At 34.2% G+C, this 20,345-nt stretch overlaps 6 protein-coding genes across 7 annotated transcripts; 3 read left to right on the top strand and 3 right to left on the bottom strand.

Annotated features, from left to right (window-relative positions):
- Positions 1 to 154: 154 nt before the first annotated feature.
- Positions 155 to 2,436, bottom strand: LOC110714649 (elicitor-responsive protein 3-like). 2 transcript variants are annotated; one of them, XM_021893202.1, is made up of 5 exons: positions 2,194 to 2,436; positions 1,134 to 1,199; positions 855 to 984; positions 615 to 729; positions 155 to 464 (listed from the first exon to the last, which is right to left on the bottom strand). In XM_021893202.1, the coding sequence occupies exons 1-5, from the start codon at positions 2,258 to 2,260 to the stop codon at positions 399 to 401; spliced, it is 444 nt and encodes a 147-aa protein (XP_021748894.1). In that variant the 5' UTR covers positions 2,261 to 2,436; the 3' UTR covers positions 155 to 398. The 2 variants fall into 2 exon arrangements, with proteins under 2 accessions (XP_021748894.1, XP_021748895.1); XM_021893203.1 differs by having other exon boundaries at positions 855 to 981; positions 2,194 to 2,434.
- A 1,176-nt stretch (positions 2,437 to 3,612) lies between these two features.
- Positions 3,613 to 5,647, top strand: LOC110714519. The gene is made up of 3 exons (XM_021893052.1): positions 3,613 to 4,141; positions 4,966 to 5,112; positions 5,203 to 5,647. Exons 1-3 carry the CDS (start codon positions 3,908 to 3,910, stop codon positions 5,344 to 5,346), a joined length of 525 nt encoding a protein of 174 aa, XP_021748744.1. The 5' UTR covers positions 3,613 to 3,907; the 3' UTR covers positions 5,347 to 5,647.
- An 860-nt stretch (positions 5,648 to 6,507) lies between these two features.
- On the top strand, positions 6,508 to 7,931 carry LOC110713903. Its single transcript, XM_021892342.1, has 3 exons — positions 6,508 to 6,856; positions 7,412 to 7,558; positions 7,644 to 7,931. The coding sequence occupies exons 1-3, from the start codon at positions 6,632 to 6,634 to the stop codon at positions 7,785 to 7,787; spliced, it is 516 nt and encodes a 171-aa protein (XP_021748034.1). The 5' UTR covers positions 6,508 to 6,631; the 3' UTR covers positions 7,788 to 7,931.
- On the bottom strand, positions 7,890 to 11,969 carry LOC110713902 (cell division protein FtsY homolog, chloroplastic-like). The gene is made up of 12 exons (XM_021892341.1): positions 11,561 to 11,969; positions 11,367 to 11,471; positions 10,498 to 10,571; positions 10,128 to 10,186; positions 10,004 to 10,041; positions 9,575 to 9,695; positions 9,391 to 9,459; positions 9,220 to 9,302; positions 9,065 to 9,133; positions 8,854 to 8,916; positions 8,646 to 8,769; positions 7,890 to 8,321 (listed from the first exon to the last, which is right to left on the bottom strand). The coding sequence occupies exons 1-11, from the start codon at positions 11,852 to 11,854 to the stop codon at positions 8,656 to 8,658; spliced, it is 1,089 nt and encodes a 362-aa protein (XP_021748033.1). The 5' UTR covers positions 11,855 to 11,969; the 3' UTR covers positions 7,890 to 8,321; positions 8,646 to 8,655.
- A 1,099-nt stretch (positions 11,970 to 13,068) lies between these two features.
- LOC110714613 (BON1-associated protein 1-like) lies at positions 13,069 to 13,858 on the top strand. Its single transcript, XM_021893159.1, has one exon. The coding sequence runs from the start codon at positions 13,155 to 13,157 to the stop codon at positions 13,755 to 13,757; it is 603 nt and encodes a 200-aa protein (XP_021748851.1). The 5' UTR covers positions 13,069 to 13,154; the 3' UTR covers positions 13,758 to 13,858.
- Positions 13,859 to 14,096: 238 nt separating this feature from the next.
- LOC110714612 (E3 ubiquitin-protein ligase At1g63170-like) lies at positions 14,097 to 19,376 on the bottom strand. The gene is made up of 5 exons (XM_021893157.1): positions 18,302 to 19,376; positions 16,062 to 16,181; positions 15,832 to 15,964; positions 15,575 to 15,739; positions 14,097 to 14,585 (listed from the first exon to the last, which is right to left on the bottom strand). Exons 1-5 carry the CDS (start codon positions 18,934 to 18,936, stop codon positions 14,412 to 14,414), a joined length of 1,227 nt encoding a protein of 408 aa, XP_021748849.1. The 5' UTR covers positions 18,937 to 19,376; the 3' UTR covers positions 14,097 to 14,411.
- Positions 19,377 to 20,345: the final 969 nt, after the last annotated feature.

Genomic DNA, 20,345 nt, shown 5'->3' with positions numbered 1-20,345 from the left:
ATTGGAAACTTGTACCTCAAGTTTTCCATTAGTTAACCCTATGACGAATCCAATATATTTTTTTTCTTCCTTATTTTAATTTTAATTCTTGAATGCAAAATTCTATAAAAAAATGTATTGCTACTTACATCAAAAATTGAAACCAAGTAAAAGGTAGACTTACCAACAATCTTGAATATTGTAAAAATATTGTTCCATTAAAATTCATAACTTTCAAACAAACTCAGTTACTCAGGTGATTAGTGAAGTACTTCAAAATTGAAACAAACAGAAAAATCTAAAAATATGACAAAAAGAACTGTCCTAGCAGTAAGAAAAATCTGACGTCTTCTGATTGCTGAAATGCCAAAGAAACAAGTAAATTGCACCACCACCTGCAGTAGCTAGTACTCTCTAATTTAGTTGTATGATGATTGTTTCCATCCTCCGAATTCCTCCTCTGGAAGATCACGGCTATGGTATGCCTGCAATTAATTATATATAGATCATTGATCACGCATTGGGATATTGATGGAGTCTCAAGTGAGACAATCGCGCACTAGCTAATTGCAAGGAGTTAAAACAGTTACAGAACATCACCATATTGTCACAATAAGTTACAGATTAGTGGTTACCTCAGGAGTGAAAGTAAGTCCGACTTTGATTTCCCCCTTGAATTCTCCATCTTTGACTACATTGTAAGATGTTGGTGGAAGACTTCCTTCCTCAAAAACTACACTCAGAGGAATGCTGCAATGACAAACAGGTGAAAACTTTCAGAATTGTCTTCAGTAATCATCTTACCAAAAGACGCGATTTCTAAAATTTTGTGGACTATACTTAAGGTTATCAGACAACAATTCTATCCATCTTACTTTGCCTCGCCAACAAAATCATCAGCAGTAAAGGTATCCTTGTCCATAAGTTTGAGATGGAGTTCAGGAACATGTCCTGAGACAGTAAACAAAAATGTCTCATTCCATTCCGGGGCTGATCCTTCATCTGCTGCCATGGTTCATCAATATGACAAGCTTAGTTAGTTTTCGGCTTTTCCATTAGTTTGCATACAAGGGATGGCTAGTACTTATCAATTAGTTGCACATCAAATGAAATACGCGACCATACTGGTGCGAGTTTTAGAGCCTAAGACACACCTTTCGCAATGCTACTCTTCTGTTCCTGAGTGCGGCAAGTAAGAATGACATATGGATCCATGCTAGCTGAATAACATCAACAAACATTCAATCAATTTATAACATATAGTATGATAAAATGTCATTTTTAAGAGACAACTTGTTGGGTTGGAAATTAAGATTCCATCTTATTTGACATAATGCTAAGGTAGTTATTGAACACAATTTGTCATGTTATTATCTTTAGAAAAAATCCCCCATGTTACCTTAGCAACAAAAAACAATGATATTAATGTTTATTATTCAAAATAATGGTATTCTATGGACCAGATTCAGACTCAAATAAAGAAATCTCAACAAAACAAGAAAGAAATTAGGAATCATGATTACATATCATCAATGGCCAAATAACCCACATTCATTTTGTTATAATTCCATTGAACACATCATATATAAACTTTTACACTAAAGATAATTGTTAATACTTGTCAATAATCTGCCTTTCGTTTAGGTGTAATATCTCATTTAACAAATCTCACATTTTCCCGACCTTAGGTACATTCGGGTGTATGTAAGAAATTGCACCTCTCTGAGAATCCAACAACAAAAGAAAAGTGAAACTATAAAACAAGGAATATATTAATTTGGAGGTACACTCGGGTGTATATAAGAAATTGCACCCCTAGTGAGTCCGACAACAAAAGAAAAGTGAAACCTTAAAACTAGGAATAAAATAATTTGGGAGTAACAATAAAATGTAAAGACTTTAACAAAAAGAGGGTCAAAAGATGAAGATCAAAATTCTCCCGCAATTAGAGGTGGGTTAGGTTGAAAGAAAGTTGACCAACAAAATTATGATCATTAGCAAATAACAATCAATTCATCATAATCGCAAATTTCTTGTCCTAATTATATAATGTCCACCATTAAATCAAACAAAAATCTCAACTTTCTTTGATCAAAATCTCAAATCTAAAAAATCAACATTTCAATTTTCTTAATGTGAGATCAAGAGATATCAAGAGATCAATATAAAATGATCAACAAAAATTAAGATAAAAATAAAGAGAGAGAAAATTACAGAGGAAATCAGAGTTGTCAAGGCCTTTGGCAGAGACGAGGAGGACTTCAAGCTTTCCCTGAGCCATTTTTCTTCAAATCCCAATAATAAAAATTAAAACTTTGGTTTGAAAAATTAATTGGAATTGAATGAATTTAATGTTTATGAATAAAATTGTTCTGTCTCTCTTTTGGTTTTTCTCAGAAAAAACGAGGAGAGACAGAAAACAGAGAATGGGAATGTCAAAGACAAAGTTCATTTATATGGGAACTTAATTAATTAGTCTCTCTTAATTATTTTTATTGACCCATTTTCCAGCTTGTCACCATTCTTTTTGAATTAGAAATTTACAAAAAAAATATTTGGTAGGCTATCTTTTCTTGTGTCCAAAAATTATGTTAGCAGTCTATTGAAGGCGGCTATTACATTGTAGATTTGTGGTAGCGTTACCTAGCTCCGTTCATTTCACTTTATTTTTGCTGAATTAAATTTTTTTTAAATGAAATGTAATTATTTTTTGCTGAATTTAAATTATTTTTACTGAACTAAAATTATTTTTACTGAACTAAAATTATTATTATTTCTTCTTTAAATTTAATGATTTTTATTGAACTGAAATTATTATTACTGAACTGTAATTATTTTTGGTGAACTGAACTTATTTTTGCTGAACTGAAATTAAGTTTATTGAACTGAAATTAATTTTATTGAATTGAAATTATTTTTACAGAATATTATTTTTTTAAACTGAAGTGAACAAGGCCTAAATCTGTAATTAATTAATAACAGTTCATGTATGTAATATTTCGTAGGTTGATTAGGCTCAAGTCAAATATTATATTATTGGAACCATATTAATCTATGGTTTGGAAGATTCTTGTATAAAATGCTTGCCCATGATTTGTCCTACCAAAAAAAAAAAACCGAATTTTTATGTTTGTATTCTGCCTAAAGTCGGATTGAGCCCACCTGGGTCACCTACAACCAATTATTCACTTTTTAATAAGGTAGGGATTTGTTTGTAAGGAACGATTTTCCTATAAATTGTTTTAATGTAAATTAATTCCCTATTTGCGTTGATACAAAAAAATTATTTATTTTCACCATATTGTCCATGTAGGATTGGTGTAAGGTTCATTAAATTTATTCATTTTTTAAAAATATTTTGAATTAGCACAAACACCGTTAATGATTCTTTTTAATTAAATAATATCACATTTTATTTTATTTTTTCTTTAATTCAAAGAACCGCTAGGCGCTAACAGTGATAAGACTGATAACAGTTCAATACATTAACACTGCTATTTTTTTTTTTTTTTCAGTAATTTTTTTTTGTGGTTATCACCACCACAAAAGATGTAACAATTAAATACAAGAGAGAGTACAAATGTACGAAACATTTTTCTCTGATGAGTGATGAGTAAAAGTGGTCGGGATACCATTGGATACTTCCCTAAAATATCTAGACCAACCCTCATTAAAGAGTACTAGTACGTAGTATTAGAGTTTTTTTTTTTTTTTTTGCGAGCAATGTATTAGTGTAATAGTGTACTAACTATGCACATTTACATTATTATTGACAATTTATCACATCATTATTGCACCTTTACATAGAACTAGAAACACCTACCATATCACACTACCACATACTCCACTTGCTCTATTTAGGATAAGTGATCTCTCCTTCTTTTCACTTTCTCTCTCCTATTTTTGAAAGATTTGTGGAGTTGCAAAAATGGATGAATCTAAGAAAAAAGTAGACCATCAACATGAACAACAAATAGTCTTAGAAAAAGCTGTTGCAAAAACATTAGATTTCTTTGAAGAATTGGGTAGCTCAATTGAGTCACTGCCCTTAAACACCAATGGTCACGACTACATGTCACAACCAATGGTTCGTTTTCTCAAAGTCGATTCCATTTCTCGTGGTCGTGTTACTTGCTCCTTTTCTGTTCTACCTCCTTTCGTCGTAAGTTACTACATACTCGTTCTACCTCCTTTCCCACTTATCAACACTTAACATTCCATACATTGATTATGCACATTTTTTTTCCCCTATCATATATATTACGTAGTAGTTAAAATTGTAGGTTTTGTACAAGTGCGAATTATTTCAAGTTAGATTGACTTGTATAAGGTAACATAAATATGTTTATGCTAAGGTTATGTTCTCTTCACCTAGCATATAAGGTGTTAGGTGTGTGTGTTAATTTGATATGTACTTGTATTATTAAGGTGTAGTCTAAAATTTATTTGATCTGATCTCTTGCATAGTTGTATGATTGCGTTTGTACACTAATGCTTAAAAATACTATTAGATGGGATATTACACGACATATCTCAGTGATTAATTTTCTAAATTTTTAATTTTAAACAATATATAATGAAAATATTTGATAATAAAGCAAATCAAAGTAAAAAATGCTCCATATATGAAGATCTAGTTCGATCTGATCTTAATTTTTTGATCTGATTATACAAGTATGTAATACACCTATTGTTTCTTTTTTGGAAACTTCAAAGTTTCAATAACAATATGTGTGTGTTGCGTGTAATAAAAAGGTGTATAAATGAAATAAAAAATTATACGAAGTATGAAGTACTCGTACATTCTATGATTTGACAAGTATTCCATGTGTTAGAGTTTGATTTAAATTACATGGTCATGGATAAGCTTCAAAAGGTTTTAACCTGGTACGTGCTAATGTGCCACTATACTTTTATTTGTACACGATGATCATACATTGAGTAATTTAAACTTCATAATCATGTATGGTATTTAATTTCATTCAGAACTACTATGAGGGGTTGCAAGGAGGAGTAGTGGCAAGTGTGGCCGAAAGGCTAGCCACAGCGTGTGCTCGAACCATGGTAGGGGAGGAGAAGCCATTGTTTCTTGGTGAACAAAGCATACCCTACCTTTCTGCTGCTTCAATGAATGTAAGTCATAGAATATAACTAGACAATTTTATTGCAATTACGAGTTATTAATGAAAAAAATCTAACTTAGAAGTACTATATATGGTGCAGGCTGAGTTGGTTGCTGATGGAAAGGTTTTGAGGAGTGGAAGAAACTTAACAGTAGTATCAATTGAAATCAAACCAAAAGATTCGAAGAAGCTGCTTTACATTTCTCAAGCTACTTTCTATCACCTCCCTATCTCAAAATTATGATGTGTATGTGCTAGATTTATGATTCGATTAATAGTACTTGTATAGTTGTATTGATGTATTCGGATTATTATTAGCTATGAAGGCGTGTCGTGCTCTTTGGCTCTTCACAAGCTCGTTCACATTAGGTGTTGTCCGTCATGGGCATTGGGCGAGCATGTGAAAGACCCAACACGCAAATCTTTATAGGTATGTACCACGTGTTACATAGAGTTATAAACGCATCTTATAATTTATACGTACTCTTTATAGAAAACATTGTGTGTACTATACTTATGAGAAATCTTTTTATTTTATTTAAAGAGAACATGAGTATCATATTGATGATTTATTGTGGTCATTTTAAAAATGACTATCAAATCTAGGCTTCCATTCCATTCATACAATTCATTTCATAAGAGCTAGGAATAAACAATTGTATGTAAAGATTTTGTAAACAATAAAACAAAAGTAACATGGATGGGTGAGTATCAAACACAACACCAATATATATAGTAATATTTTGCTCCATTTTAGTTGCAAACATTAGGATATTGACTCTTTTCCTACTCTCTCAATTTAAATCATATATACTTTGATACATGCGGAACAAAAAATATAGTTATATACTTATGTGATAGTCTTGTTTGATTAATCTCAATTTCTAACTTCTTTTCTTTGTTTGGCATCAGTTTTGGTTTTCAGTTTCCTTTTTTTTGAAAACCAAAAACCAAAAACAAGAAATAAGAAAAAAGTGTTTTCACTTTTCTATTGTCAGTTTTCAAAATTATCATAATTTTAATAAGTTTACATAATTTTTGATTCATTATTAGACTCATATCATATACTTTTAGAAAACAAAAAAAAAAAAAAAAAATAAAAAAATAAAACCAAAGCAATGTCAAACGAACCCAAATTGTCGATTTTGTTGTTTACGTATTTGTCTCCTTTCATTGGCTTAAGGTCGTCTCGTTCCATTAATTCATTATGTGATTGACTAATGGTTGTATATGATTTTCAAACAATATTATATGAATTCATGATACATCTCCTACACTCCCGATAATTTTTGACATAAAGTCTTGAAAGCTACGAAAATAATATGATATCCCGTACCTTTCATATTTAATACAAAATTTAATACGAGTAATTCAATTCAATTCAAATCATAGTCTTGAAAATAGAAACCTTACCAAGTTACCAAGTCAGACCTACCCCCAATAGTCGGAGTACGAGTACCCCTAATTCCCGTCCCCCAATCTCTAACTTTCTCTCTCTTCAAAAATCAAATAATTGGGGGAAATTTGCGATGGAAAATTCAAAGAAAAAGTTGGAGCAACAACAAATTGAAGAGGAAGAGACTATTGAATCATCAACACTGCAATTCTTTCAAGGTCTGGGCATCTCTCTTCAACTCCCAAAAATTTTGACTAATCACGACTTAATATCAGAATTATTGATCAATATTCTCAAAGTTGATTCCATTTCTCGAGGCCATGTTTCTTGCTCCTTTTCCGTCCTACCTTCTGTTGCCGTAAGCTTCACTACTTTACTAATTTAACATTCTATGATGATTATATTTATTTTATTGCTAATTGTACTTGTTAATTATTTTTTCGAATTTGGTGATTTTTTACATTAAAGAATATTTTTCTTCAAATTATTATACTACATAGATTTATAGTTTATGAGTGTGTATAATCCCAATGAATTGGATTTCAGTGTTATTTATTTACGGTGTAGTTAGATTTATATTGGTTCATGTAGAATTTGTCATGTACACCCGGTTTATTTGCTCATTTAATCAACAAATAAGCAAATAATTCGAGTATACAATAGTTCGAACTGTTCACTTGGCAACGAAACGAGTAATTGGAGTTTATGAGCATAAATGTGCCAATCAAAACAAATATAAGGCTAAATCTTCATGTAAAAATTTCGAATTGGTGGCATCGTTAACTTATTATTCTTATACGAAGTATGTTCTTGGTCTTTGGTTTTGATTTATAGACTGTAGAATGCAGTTAGATAGCATGATCAAAGAGTAATCAACTTAATTAGTAGAATTATGTTTGATGTATTGTCTCAGAACTACTACAAGGGGTTGCATGGAGGAGCAGTGGCAAGTATAGCTGAAAGGCTAGCCATAGCGTGTGCTCGAACCATAGTAGCAGAGGAGAAGCCTTTGTTTCTTGTCGAGCTGAGCATTTCCTACCTTTCTTCTGCTCCCATGAATGTAAGTTAATATCAATGGAAACTGGGAGATTGTATTGCAGTGACTAGTTAAGTTGATCGTCTAACTTTAGTACTATGTGATGCAGGCCGAGTTGAATGCTGTTGGATCGGTTGTGAGGAGTGGAAGAAACTTAACCGTAGTATCAATTGAAATCAGACTAAAAGAGACGAAGAAGCTGCTTTACACTGCTCAAGCTACTTTTCATCAACTCCCTGCAGCAAAATTATAGCTGTATTATTACAATTTCTTCATTAGGAAATCCCATGTTGTGTAGAAGTTGTAATTGATCAGGGTAATAATGTATATTGAGGACATATTGGAACTTTTCAACTTCCAAAATTTCAAAAAATTATCATTAATTACATTTTATGTTGATACATTTCAAGATGAAGCCACTCTACAGGTATATCTCCCATCAACAAAGTAGCTCATAATAATAATAGAGCAAGAACCTTGTACAATTTTGGCATTAAGTTATAATACATCAGTGAGTGAAAATTTTGCATTTATCTAGGCTACCTGAGAGATTACAAAGGATGTACTAGCACAATAAATAACTCGGAGTATGTAAATCATGGACAACACATTGATATTTTGGCCGAGGGCTTTTCCTTGGCGTGCTTCAATCTCCGTAACTGCATCCTATATCACCATGATGGTCATCTATCTTTCAGCTTCAGTTACTTGACTCGCAATTTAGCTTGCAGTTTCTAAATTGTAATCTCATTCGGTTGGCTAAATCTTGTGAAGATACATACAACACCTAAGCAAGTAAGCAAAACAAAGTAACTGAATGATCTTTCTTTGAACATCTTACAATAATTTCCTCTTCTGACTAAATAAAAGGGAGGAATGTTCATGATCAATGTATTGCCAGTTTGCCACATTAATAATCATCACCCGAGATAATTCCATTGTGGTAGGGAGGGTCCATGTGTAACAACCTTACAACAATAGGCAACTATTAGGAAGGTTGTGCCTAAGATCATGTAGGATAGATTGACTAATATGAATGGTTTTAGTCACTTCAGAATTCAGATGCATGTGCATGTTAACCAAAATTAGGTCCATCAATATAACCTCTCACCAATTACACATTATGGGAATATGGCATCAACGAAGGCTTCAGCGTCAAAAGGTTGAAGATCCTCCACGCCCTCACCAACACCCACAAATTTCACAGGAATGCCAAGCTCATCTACCACGCTGACCTGCATGCCAATTTAACAGTCGAGATGAATACCAAAGAAATAGAATAATCATGTCCAGAAAAGATTTGGATTAAAAGTAATTACCACGCAACCACCTCTTGCAGAACCATCAAGTTTTGTCAAGATTAATCCAGTCACTCCAACAACCTGCCAGTGAAGAGGTCCAACAAGTCAGATATTGGCAAACGATTCCGCAATGAAGGGCAAAGATGGATCATCAAGCTAGACAGCTGGAACATTACAGCCAAACAAAGCAAATGAGCTTGCAGTATAAAAATAAGGTTAGGGGCAATACTTCATTAAACTCCCTGGCCTGAGGAAGCATATTTAAACCAGTTGTTCCGTCCAAAACAAGCAGAATCTCCTGCGAAATCAAAACACATTCCGGATTAAATAGCAACTCTAATTAAATAGCAACTCTAATGATATGGAAGTTAATAAGCTTCTTACATTAGGAGCACCGGAAACTACTTTACCCACAGCTTTTTTACAGGCTATCAACTCCTCCATGAGACTGTAATTCGTATGAAGACCTAAGGAAATGAAGTTGCTTATAATAAAACCACCCAAAAAAAAAAAAGAGAGATACAACAGATGTTTTCAGAGATGCAGAGCGCTTACGGCCAGATGTATCACATAGAACAATATCATATTTGTCTTCCTTTCCTCTTTTAACAGCCTGAGTAAGAACTATTCAGAAAGCACAATCTTAATGTCAGTTTGCACTGTCATCTGTCATCAGCCAAGAGGCCTAACACAGGAATCCTATTGTTATACTAAAACGTTTTAAGTTTTGAAGTCCCACCAGACGATGCTTTTGCCTTCTCTTTCTCTGCCACTACAATTTCACAATCTGTTCGCTCAGCCCAGATCTCAAGCTGATCGCTTGCAGCAGCTCGAAATGTATCACCTGCTGCCAATAGTATCTGAAACAATAGATAACATGAGGTCAAGAAAATATAGATTTAGCACTGTTAATGCCCCTTCCATAGCTGAAAAATATCCCTCTTATGATGTTAATAAATTTTTTCTATGAATTTTGTGCAGTAGATTAATCATCAGGATTTGCACTACTCAGGTCTTTTATAAAGTATGAATGAGTATTTCTCACTATTTAGTAACTCCCGTAGAATAACAGGCTACTCACCCAAAAGAAACAGAAAAAATATAAATAAATAAAAAAATCACAGTTTAAGCACTAAGGCTAAGCTTGAGGGAAAGACTCCAAACTAACCTTAGCTCCTTCTTTCTTCAATCTATGAGCCAACTTCCCTGCAAAGAAAGACAGGATATAAGATACTTCGTAATAGTTATGACAAGATTAAAAGCAAATCTGAAGAATCATGTTATGCACTTACCAAGAGAAGTTGTTTTTCCGCCTCCATTAACACCAACTATCATGATTACAGCAGGTTTCCTACAAGACAGGGCAACAACCAACAGTGTGTTGAGTTTTCCAAGCCCAGCAGCCCAGATGATTTTAACTATGCAAATAATTCCTCTGTATTGTATTTTTTTTTTAACTTAATACACTGCTTTTTATTTTTCAAGCTTGCCAATGCAATATTTCAATGAATAACATCTTTAATTACTAATATCTAAAATTATAAAATTTGACATAATTAAACCATAAATCAAGGTGAACCAACAAATCTCACAAGACTAGGCAATAAATCATCAAAGCGTAAAAAAAATGGAGATAGTATGTAAGATTCACAGATTGAGGACCTAAATCCCAGCTGAAGTTCTGTCTTACTTCCTTTCTCAGTTAACAACTTGAGAACACTCCTCTTCAAGGCATCCTACACAGATGAAAATCAATGGAAGTGATTTTCAACACCAGTCGCCAAAGCAAAAAAAAACACCATATGTACCCCATCCAGAATCGATAGCCACATCATCCCAACCCCCACACAAATGGAGTAATTTGTAGCCATGACTTAGACTAATTTAAAGCTCTTTTCACGTACAATCTGTGTACTATTTAGGCAAAGATAATTATAAGCATATTTTTTCACTCTTCAACTCTTTCCCCAATTTTGTATAAGAGGAAGTATGTATGGAAATTTAAGCATACTGCATATCCTATTTCTATTTAAGGACATTTGAAGCTTTTTCATGAATATCATCACTCAACGGACAATATTTCAACGCAATCAAACGCCTTCATAAGCAGCAACCATTAGGAAACTACTAAACCATCTAATATCCCTCAATTTCTAACCAACATTCCACAACACCAAACTAGGTACTCAATATATGACTCTACTAAACTAAAATTAAAAAATTGATCAAGCATGGTCTTACAAGTAGCAATGTGACATGCTTAGACAAATCTTACCTATCTATTAAGCCGTATCACAAAAAATGTAACACAACACAGACAATCATAAATCATCAACTCATTGTTGTTTGTCTTTAATACATTATTAAATCTCAACTCATCCAATTTGTTCAGTTACTATAATTCGGAGTAATATAATTTCTGAAAATGAATGCATTTTCTATTACAAAAACCAAAGAAAATTATCATTCTACTAAGAAATGTAATAAAAATTGATCATCTTTAATTACATAATGAAATGAAATGATCATACCTTAATTTCAGGTCCAGATTTAAGCTTACCAGCCAAAATATCTTCTCGCAAAGAATCCACAATCTTAATCGTAATTCTCGGCCCAAAATCAGACACAAGCAATGCCTGAACACAGAACACAACAACAAAATCACCAATTTTCAACTACTAGTAAAATTAATTCTAAAAAATTCCAAAAAATCATGGAAAAATACCTCTTCGAGTTCGTCGAGGACGCGGTCGGTGTCGTCGAGGTTCCAGTACAATAGAAGCTCATCAATGACGGCAAGATTATCGCGAGTTTTGGAGAAACCTGAGAAAACTTTCTCGACGTCGCTTTTGGCCTTCTCCTTGATGAGGCGCCCTAATTTGGTGAAGAATCCGGTTGATCCGGAAGCTCTACATTGAAATTGGTTCGAGGTCGGTCGAACTGTGAGTTGGCGAGTGTGGAGTTGGGCGAGAGAATTGGAGAGGAGAGAGAGTGAGGAAGAAGATGATGCAGACGCCATTTTTGTGATTTTACACCATGAAACTGTTGTCTGTTGAAGGTCATCTGGATAATGTAAAACGCAGTCGTTTTATATGCTTCCTGTTTTGTACTCTCCGTATTTTCTCATTTTCTTTGATTTGTTTATGCGAGAAAAGAGTGAATTCTTTTTTGTAAATTTTCCGTTCAAAAATAAATAAATAAATAAATCTCGGTTCAATATACTATGGTATATATTTGGCACTAACTTTGAACACGATGAAGGATAATCTAATTGAAAGTAGATATTACTTTCTTTGTTTCAAAATAATTGACACGATTAAATTTTGCATACTTTCTCCGTTCTTTTTTTATTGCACCATGAGGGATTTCACACTTTTCAATGCATTACTTTAGCTATTAATATCATCAATTTTACTTTTGTAAAAATTATAAAAATTTGATATTTGAAAAGTAAATTTCGATACGAATCTAACTAGATCTCAAATGACTATGTTTTTCCTAATGGATAAATTACAAATGATGGTCTAAGAAATTAAGTGAATATTGTAAAAGTCTTTATAGTGCAATAAAAGAAAAACAAAGGAAGTATATGATAAGGTACTCTATACTAAATTGAAGTTGTTTTTTTTTTTAGTGAATTTGACATATAAGTGGTGAAAAAAGTGCATCTTATTAATTATTCTAGGATGAGGACATAAATCTAGTTACCGCAACTCAAAAATATATAAGCATGAATATAGATTTCATTTCTTCCATTATTTATTAGTCTTTCCACAATTCCGCTTCCACACCATTATCTTTCAATAGTGAATTTCACATACATTGGCTAACGTAACCGTGGAACATTTCAAAATTTTAATACGTGTCTTAAGATCAAAGTTTGCCAATTCCTTTTACTAGTAAAACCGTAGAACTTTCTTCAGTACTAATTCACTGTGACAAAATTGACAAGGTACTCAAACTCGAAAATTCCAATATTTGACTATTAAATGTTACAGTAATGTATTAAGTGGAGTACATAATTTACTGAGTCAACTCAAGAATTCCAATATTTGGAGTAGTTTCTAGCCCATGGCCCCACAAATTAACCAATAATTTTGGTATGTTATGTGCCGAAAACATTGCCGTTATACTTTAATTTCCATTGCACCTTCTTTCTCTAGCAATACCAAGAAACAACATTTCTCTTTCTCTCTTATTTCTAATTACTTTCCCTATTTAAACTATATATATATATATAGATAGATTATTGACAAACACAATTCCTTCAATTCCACTCCAACCTTTGCTCAACCAAATTTATATTTGTACTCCATCAAATGTATCCTTCCACCTCCTCCTACTCCTTAGATATTATCATAAAGTCAGCTGAAGCACTGACTATAGGAAATCATAAACCCGTTGGAAAAAATGTTTTTGTAACAGTTTCTACGGAAAATCAAGGTTATTCAAACCAATTACAAACGAGACTGTGTAGTGAGGGTTTGAAACCTGAATGGAATGAGAAGTTGATAATGGACATGCCTACAAACACGAAGTTCATTCTCTTAGAGGTTCGTTATAAAAAGAGGTCAAGCGTTAAGTTGATTGGTATTGCTAAGGTTCCGACTTCAGATTTTACTGGAGATAAAATGCCTCTAAACTACCAATATTGTCTATGTTATAGATTAAGAGATCGTAATGGCGAACCAAATGGGATAATAAATTTTAGCGTGACTGTAAAGGGGGATTTAGATAGTTATCAACGTAATGAAAGAAATCAAATATATCGAGAAACAACTGAAATACAAGGGTTTAATTATAGACAGAATTATAATAGGCCAAAGCCATGGCTCAGAACATCGTTGTTAGGTGACAGGAGAAAATCTACTTCTACTGTTGTTGGAGTTCCTGCAGCGTGGTACAATTCATGCCATGCATGATTCAAATTGCAAACATACTTCATGTTATTTGATTATAGATTATTTCAGACATTTTTACAACTATCTTATAATATTTGTATTAAAACTATACATTTCAGCTATGCTGTAAGTTACAGTAGTATAATTACCAAGTTCTGAATTACAGGTAGTAATTAGGGTTGCTTTAATATGATCCCGAAAGAAATGAATTCAATAAATAAATTCGATTGATTAACACATTTTTCTTTCCAAAAAAAGAGAGATTTTGGAACATCAAAATGAATAACCCAAAGTATGGAACATCCATATTATGCAGCTCCTCCTCCCTCCCTTCCTCTATCTCTCAAACATACAAAAGAGTTGATGGAAACGGAGATGAAATGTTAATCCTTGTTTCAACACGATTAGATATCCTGATAATATTACGAGCGAATAAATTTCCACCTACACAAGGACAATAACTTACAAAACCATGTACATCTCTCATCAGCAAAATAAAAAAATTTACAAGCACTATAAATATCCTTAGTGAAAAGGTTGAAAGCAATTTGCAGTGGGGCAGCTCGAGCAAGATAATTCTTGGTCGGCTACAGGACCCAATATGTACGATGCACACAGACGGAGTGAAACAAAGCGTTAAGCTACTTGCTGTGAAGTCACGAGAAGGTGACCTATCTACACTTCTTCACTGCTTTGGCAGCCATTCTTGAGTATGTTGTATTTGCAAAGGGGGCAGGTAGCGTTGATGTGTAACCATTTGTCTATGCAAGTACAGTGAAAATGGTGACGACATGGAAGTTCACGTAATTCACTCCCATCCTCATATGATGTAAGGCATATCACACACTCCTATTAAAATTCAGAATTAAAACAATAAAACCTCACTACATGCAAAAGACTAATAAAACATCCAAAGCAGTCACAAGCAAACCTTTTCTCCACAGTAGCTTGCCCACGGGATAAAGCCAAATCAAAACCCCCACCCCTCATATAATCCAAACAAACATGAAAGGATAACACAAACTTTGACATTAGGCATAAAAAATAAAGTAACTTCATAAATTCGAGTACAAATTAAAAACAAAAAGGGCTTCTGTTCTGTTCTGACTTCTTTTCACAATAAACCAATAACATATGTTGTGAAGCAATCATAGAGCTCATTTATTATCCTTATAATCAACTGGCTCTTAAGGGAATGAGGCCAAGCCACATAGGTGGAAACCCCCCCTCCCAGTTTCTTTGAAAAGCTATAGGGTAACCCCAAATTTCTAAGAAATTTCTTCTGCTGGGAATGTACTGTGAAAATATTAAGGTCACTAATCCAGTTTCCACAGTTCAGAAGTAAAGAACATAACCACGCACGATCTCATACACTGGCTACAAAAGCCATTGTACCATACCTCTCGATGACACGATTGCTAAAGTGCTCTTAATGTTAGTCCTAGACTATAAATCAAATACAGGACAGAAGAGAAGCTTCCCCTGTACTTCTTCTGATTAAAGAAAAAAGACAGACTAAACCACTTTCCACATGCTTATCTAACTTCTACCAGACATTCCCTCTCCACAAATCAAAAGAATATTTCTACCGTCCCAACTCCCAACTCAAAGTCAAGAACTCAAGATTGCATCAGGGCACAAAGATTAAGGTGGGAAGAAAAAAATAGGTGGGTGGGAGGTCAGACGCCTAAATGTGTGCCAAGTTTAGAGAGAAAGAGAAAGAGAGAGATGAAAGGACCGTACAGACATCAAAGTTACCAAAAAATTCCAAAACTATCAATGGTTAAGTTTAAAGCATGGTTAATATCAAAAATTTTTCAAGTGCTCAGAAGACTCACAGCATCTTCTTCTGGAAGAGCATGCTCAATAAGTGGGTCAGTGCCGCACTGGGTCATAATTCCACCAAGAGATTCTTGAATTTCACCGCTCTTTTTTTCAATTTGGCCAAGTCTCCTGAACTTGAACTTTGGCAACCGGTCAATATCCTCATTAGTAGCTCCTTCCTATTTGTGCGATACATGCAATAATGTGAGAAGAGAAAGCTGACGATTCCAAATTATAAATAATAAAAAAATTGAAGTATGAGCAACCATACCTGATCAGCCACAGCATATAAAATTGCAATGATACATGGAAGACAACAGCAGACAGCTATGCCTATAATGCAAGCCACCACCACGCAGATAACAACAAAGAACACATCAAATGCCAGAAATGTTATCGTGAGCCTGTGAAAACATATGCCATATGAGTAACAAAAGTAAGAGTGATGCAAAAAGATTGCTTGTATGTACAAAATGATAGAAAAACTATTAAGAAATTTACCAGTAAAGCTTAGGCGCATCATCTGCTAAACTTGGTCCACCAGAAGACACCCAATAGAATCCAATGATCCACCAAATAAATGAGAACATTGTATTTGCTGACTCCAGATGCTTTGCAACGCTGCCAGAGCAAACAAATGCAACAAACAGTTATTTAAAGATCGTTTTACATTCTAAAGCAGCTCAAATAGTTCATTTATAACACATCAAAATATAAACCAGTTATATCCATTTACTCTCTCCCCCCCCCCGGGTCCCCTCTGGAAATATTCTGGAATTATATCTCATTATTCTCGAATTTTATTTCTCTACAATAAAGTTTATTTTGCAATGCTAATGAACACATGTAGCACGTTCTCAAGTAAGACAAAGTTGTGAGAAAGGAGAGGAAGAAAAAGATGAATTTGAACAGTCACACATACAGCTTTACCACCCCCCCCCCCCCCTCTTAAGAGAGAGAGGGAGAGAGAGAAGGGGAAAATAAAGAGTCAAAGAAAAGCACATATAAGGAAGTATGGGCTGATACATAGTGAATTCATCTAAGCTATGCCTAAATTAAAACAGCAAACAATCATCGCAACCAAGGGTTTATCGACAGACAATCAAGTAAATAGTTATTGATCCATCCTTCTTGCTTCAAATCTAAAATTGTTACTTGAGGGCATTGGCTGGGCTTCTTCAACTCGTAGGAGATGAAATCAATGTCTACTTACTAATGATTCCAGAATTCATTTAAATACTTTAACTCAAAACTGTTACTCTTCTCACCATTCTTCCCCATGCAGCCGAAGTAGCCATCACAAGAGACAGTCACCAATTCCCATCACCATAATCCAATCTTCATCCTGACCATCACCCTAGACAAAATTTATACCTGTCCAGCTCTATATCTATCATACCAGCCATTCTCTCGTTAATTGCTGAACCCGCTACAGCTCATTTCACCACAAGACCACTAATCCAGTTGCTGTTCTTGAAATCACCACCAAGGTTTAGGCGTGCATGACTGTGTGTTATAGCAAAGCCCAGAGGCCCCAGATCAAAACATGGGGAGCCATGGAGAGATTGGCTACAGCCCTGACAGATTGACGGGCGTATATCTGACACCTCTTGACCACTATAGGCATATCCTGATCACCACAGCTTGATCATTCCAAAAGGAAGAATAAAACAAAGAAGGCTAAAAAAGAGGGAAAAATGGTAGCCGTAAAAATGTGCCATTGGAAAAAAGGGGTTATGTGATTGAAGTTGACAGTAGTTGATGCAGGATAAAGGTGATTGTGGAAATGGTATATGGAGTAAATTCTTGACATACAATGTGTTGTAAATTGCTCCCAGATTAATAAATCACTTTAAATCTTCGTTCCTCAGGTCAAAAAAAACCCACAGCCCTCATAAAATAGCAACACCTAGTCTCCAGGTATATACTGTTCTGATTACCTAACGAGAACATAGTCACGAATTTGCATCAAATGACCTTGTTATGGTCTTGAGCAAACTGCAGCTCATAAAAAATGGAATTAAAACGCCAAAGATCATACAAGTTCGGACATCGAGAGTTGACAAAAAATCATGATTGTGTTACTAGCAGAGAGCATAGCAAGGTGCAAGAGTATAAATTCCCGTAGTCTAGTGGCACATGTACATTTCTGCTGAACAAAATGATAGCTAAGCTTTGCAAATTTTTGTACAGCAAAGGAAGTATACACAGCCTTCATAAAAACTAGTTTTATTGATTCACACAGAGTCCTACTTCATCCAAATTGCACAGCTTTGTTTAGTCAATAAAGTCCCATAGGTTTATGCTGCCAGTACGTATTGACAAACATTTAAAATCCCTAAAGCAATTAGTAACGTCGAGCTAACAAAAAAAACGCATTTGTTACAACATTTCACACTTTATTACTCTATCGTGCTATTGCTGCTATAGTCTTACAAGAGTCACAACCCAAGATGGCCTATGCTTAATTGATTAATGCCGTGACTTTTATAAAAGGCTTTACTTTACATTGTGCCACAAGCTTAATTGCAAAGTGCCGCCACGACTGTGCAGCTAGTTCCAAGGGATGGAAGAACAATTAACAAGGGGCTTTAATCTAAATCTAGTAGACATAAGCAAATTTAGACAATTCACACTGTTTCCCCAATAATAATCCATGCTTTCCTAACAGTAATATCCTGTTCCACACTTTCATTCACAATCAATCATACACCTAAAAAAAAGCAGTAGAAGAGTTATACCTGGTGTTATCCTCATCCTGTTGATGCTCATCATAAAACTCCATGGAATCTCCCTCTAAACTCGCTGAAGAACTCGAATTTGACCTCGAATGTGCTGAATTTACATTACTCGATCGATTTGAACCCGAATTCAAATTCAAAGCCAAACTGGAACCAGAACTCGGCCCGACACCAACGTTCCACCCACCCGAAGACCCATACCTAGGCCTGCTAATCTCTCTCCTCCTCCTGTATTCAACACAAACACAAACCATATGCAAAATACACTGAAAACCATATCCGACAAGCCACAACCTCAACGGAACCTGCGTTTTCTCATCGCCGCTTAAGATCATAATAACAATGGCAACAAACACAAATATCGTGTTCCAAAGAAGGTCGAGAACAACAATTGGAGTAGAGTAAGCCCAATCACTTTGACGCTCTTCGATTTGCTGCGCTGCCGATTCTCTCACCATAACCGATTGCTCCGATATCATTCTCCGGCTATTCGCTCGCCGGAGAAACCTCGCGGCGCCACGTAGCCCAGCTCTACTGGAAATCCTCCGGCTTCGCGACTGCAACGATCGGTCGCCGGAAGGCGGTGAAAGAGGTGCGAGTAACGGCGCCGTCGTATCGACATCGGTGGCGGACATGGCGGTGCAAGAAATTGAGAAATTAGAGGTGAAATTGAAGTCGTCGATTGATAAATTAGGGTTTTCGTGAGATAATTCAGGGAAATTGAGAGGGAGAAGCCATTGATAACCTGGATTGAGGAGAGAGAAAGTTGAAATTAGGGATTGTTTTAGGAAGAAATTGATGAAGATGAAGAAGAAAAGAGGGGAATGATTTGATTGGGTAATTAAGTTGGAGGAGTTGAAATTGTAAGATAATGGAGTGGATTTTAGAATTTTCTTTTTTTAGTTATTTTGTTTAAAATAACATTACACAACAAATACAACATAGAAAAGTCTTGCAAGAAAGGACGTGGGTTTGCATAAACTATTTTTTTCGCGATTTGTGTAGTTAACAATCTTGGCATTGTTCGAGACAAGGGGTGAGCAAAAATATTGACATATTGGAAACTTGGTTTCCAAATTAAAAATTCGGAGTTGGAATCGACAACAAGTTTAAAACTAAATATTTTAAGATTGTGCGACAATTTATCTGATAAAATCTGTTATGAAGTTAGATATTACTCTTTTTTTTTTTTTTTTTTTTTTTTTTAAGATTTTCCACCATTTATATGTCATCATTGATTTTTTTTTTTTTACCAATGTATTATATAAAAATACGTTCATATAATATGTTGTTGGATTTGTCATAATGTCTATTTTTTAAATCTAATTTTTTCATAATTTTTACTAGTCTCCCATTAAAAACATTGATGCTCAAAGTTGTATCTCGTGTCTCAGCAAATGTGCAAATTTGGCTCTAACTTATAAAAAAAAAAAAAAAAACCGAAGGGAGATTCAAATTAGTATTAAAATAGGGTATACAATGAAATCAAGTTAGCATTAACCAACACCTTGTATATACAATAGGATGCACATTGAGAGGTAAATGGATGTGATTTGAGTAATTTGTAACCACGTTCATATTTGTAACCGTTTGAGGATAATATTCCGTAGTAAATGAACTTTTATGAAAACTAACTGGTAGGGAATCCAAGTTTTGAGGATGAAATTAACTCAATGACCGGAAAATAAAATGAAAAATAAAAATAAAATAAATCAGGAAATGAAGCTTTAACCACTTAAACTGTCCCCTATTTTCAGCTTTTTTTTTTTAACTATGAAACTTCGTACCACCCCTTCATACATTCCTTGCCCCTTGTGAAATACAGTCCATTTTTTATAAGATGTAGCTATCATTTTACCAATAAATCATATTGCGCCAAATGTGCATGGGATCCATACTCCCTAATACTATGTTAAATCTGTAAATGCGTAAATGTTATGGTCCCTTTTTTAAATTACCATTAAAAGTATCCCCAATTTTCCAAATAACTCTTATCTTTCCTTGCATATAAAATACTGATTACGGTCAAATTAAAGTTTGTGAA

The sequence above is a fragment of the Chenopodium quinoa genome, unplaced genomic scaffold (genome assembly GCF_001683475.1).
Source record: "Chenopodium quinoa cultivar QQ74 unplaced genomic scaffold, ASM168347v1, whole genome shotgun sequence".
NCBI lineage: Eukaryota > Viridiplantae > Streptophyta > Magnoliopsida > Caryophyllales > Amaranthaceae > Chenopodium > Chenopodium quinoa.
The sequence above is the reverse complement of the archived record's forward strand: the minus strand, read 5'-3'. Positions and strand labels throughout refer to the sequence as shown.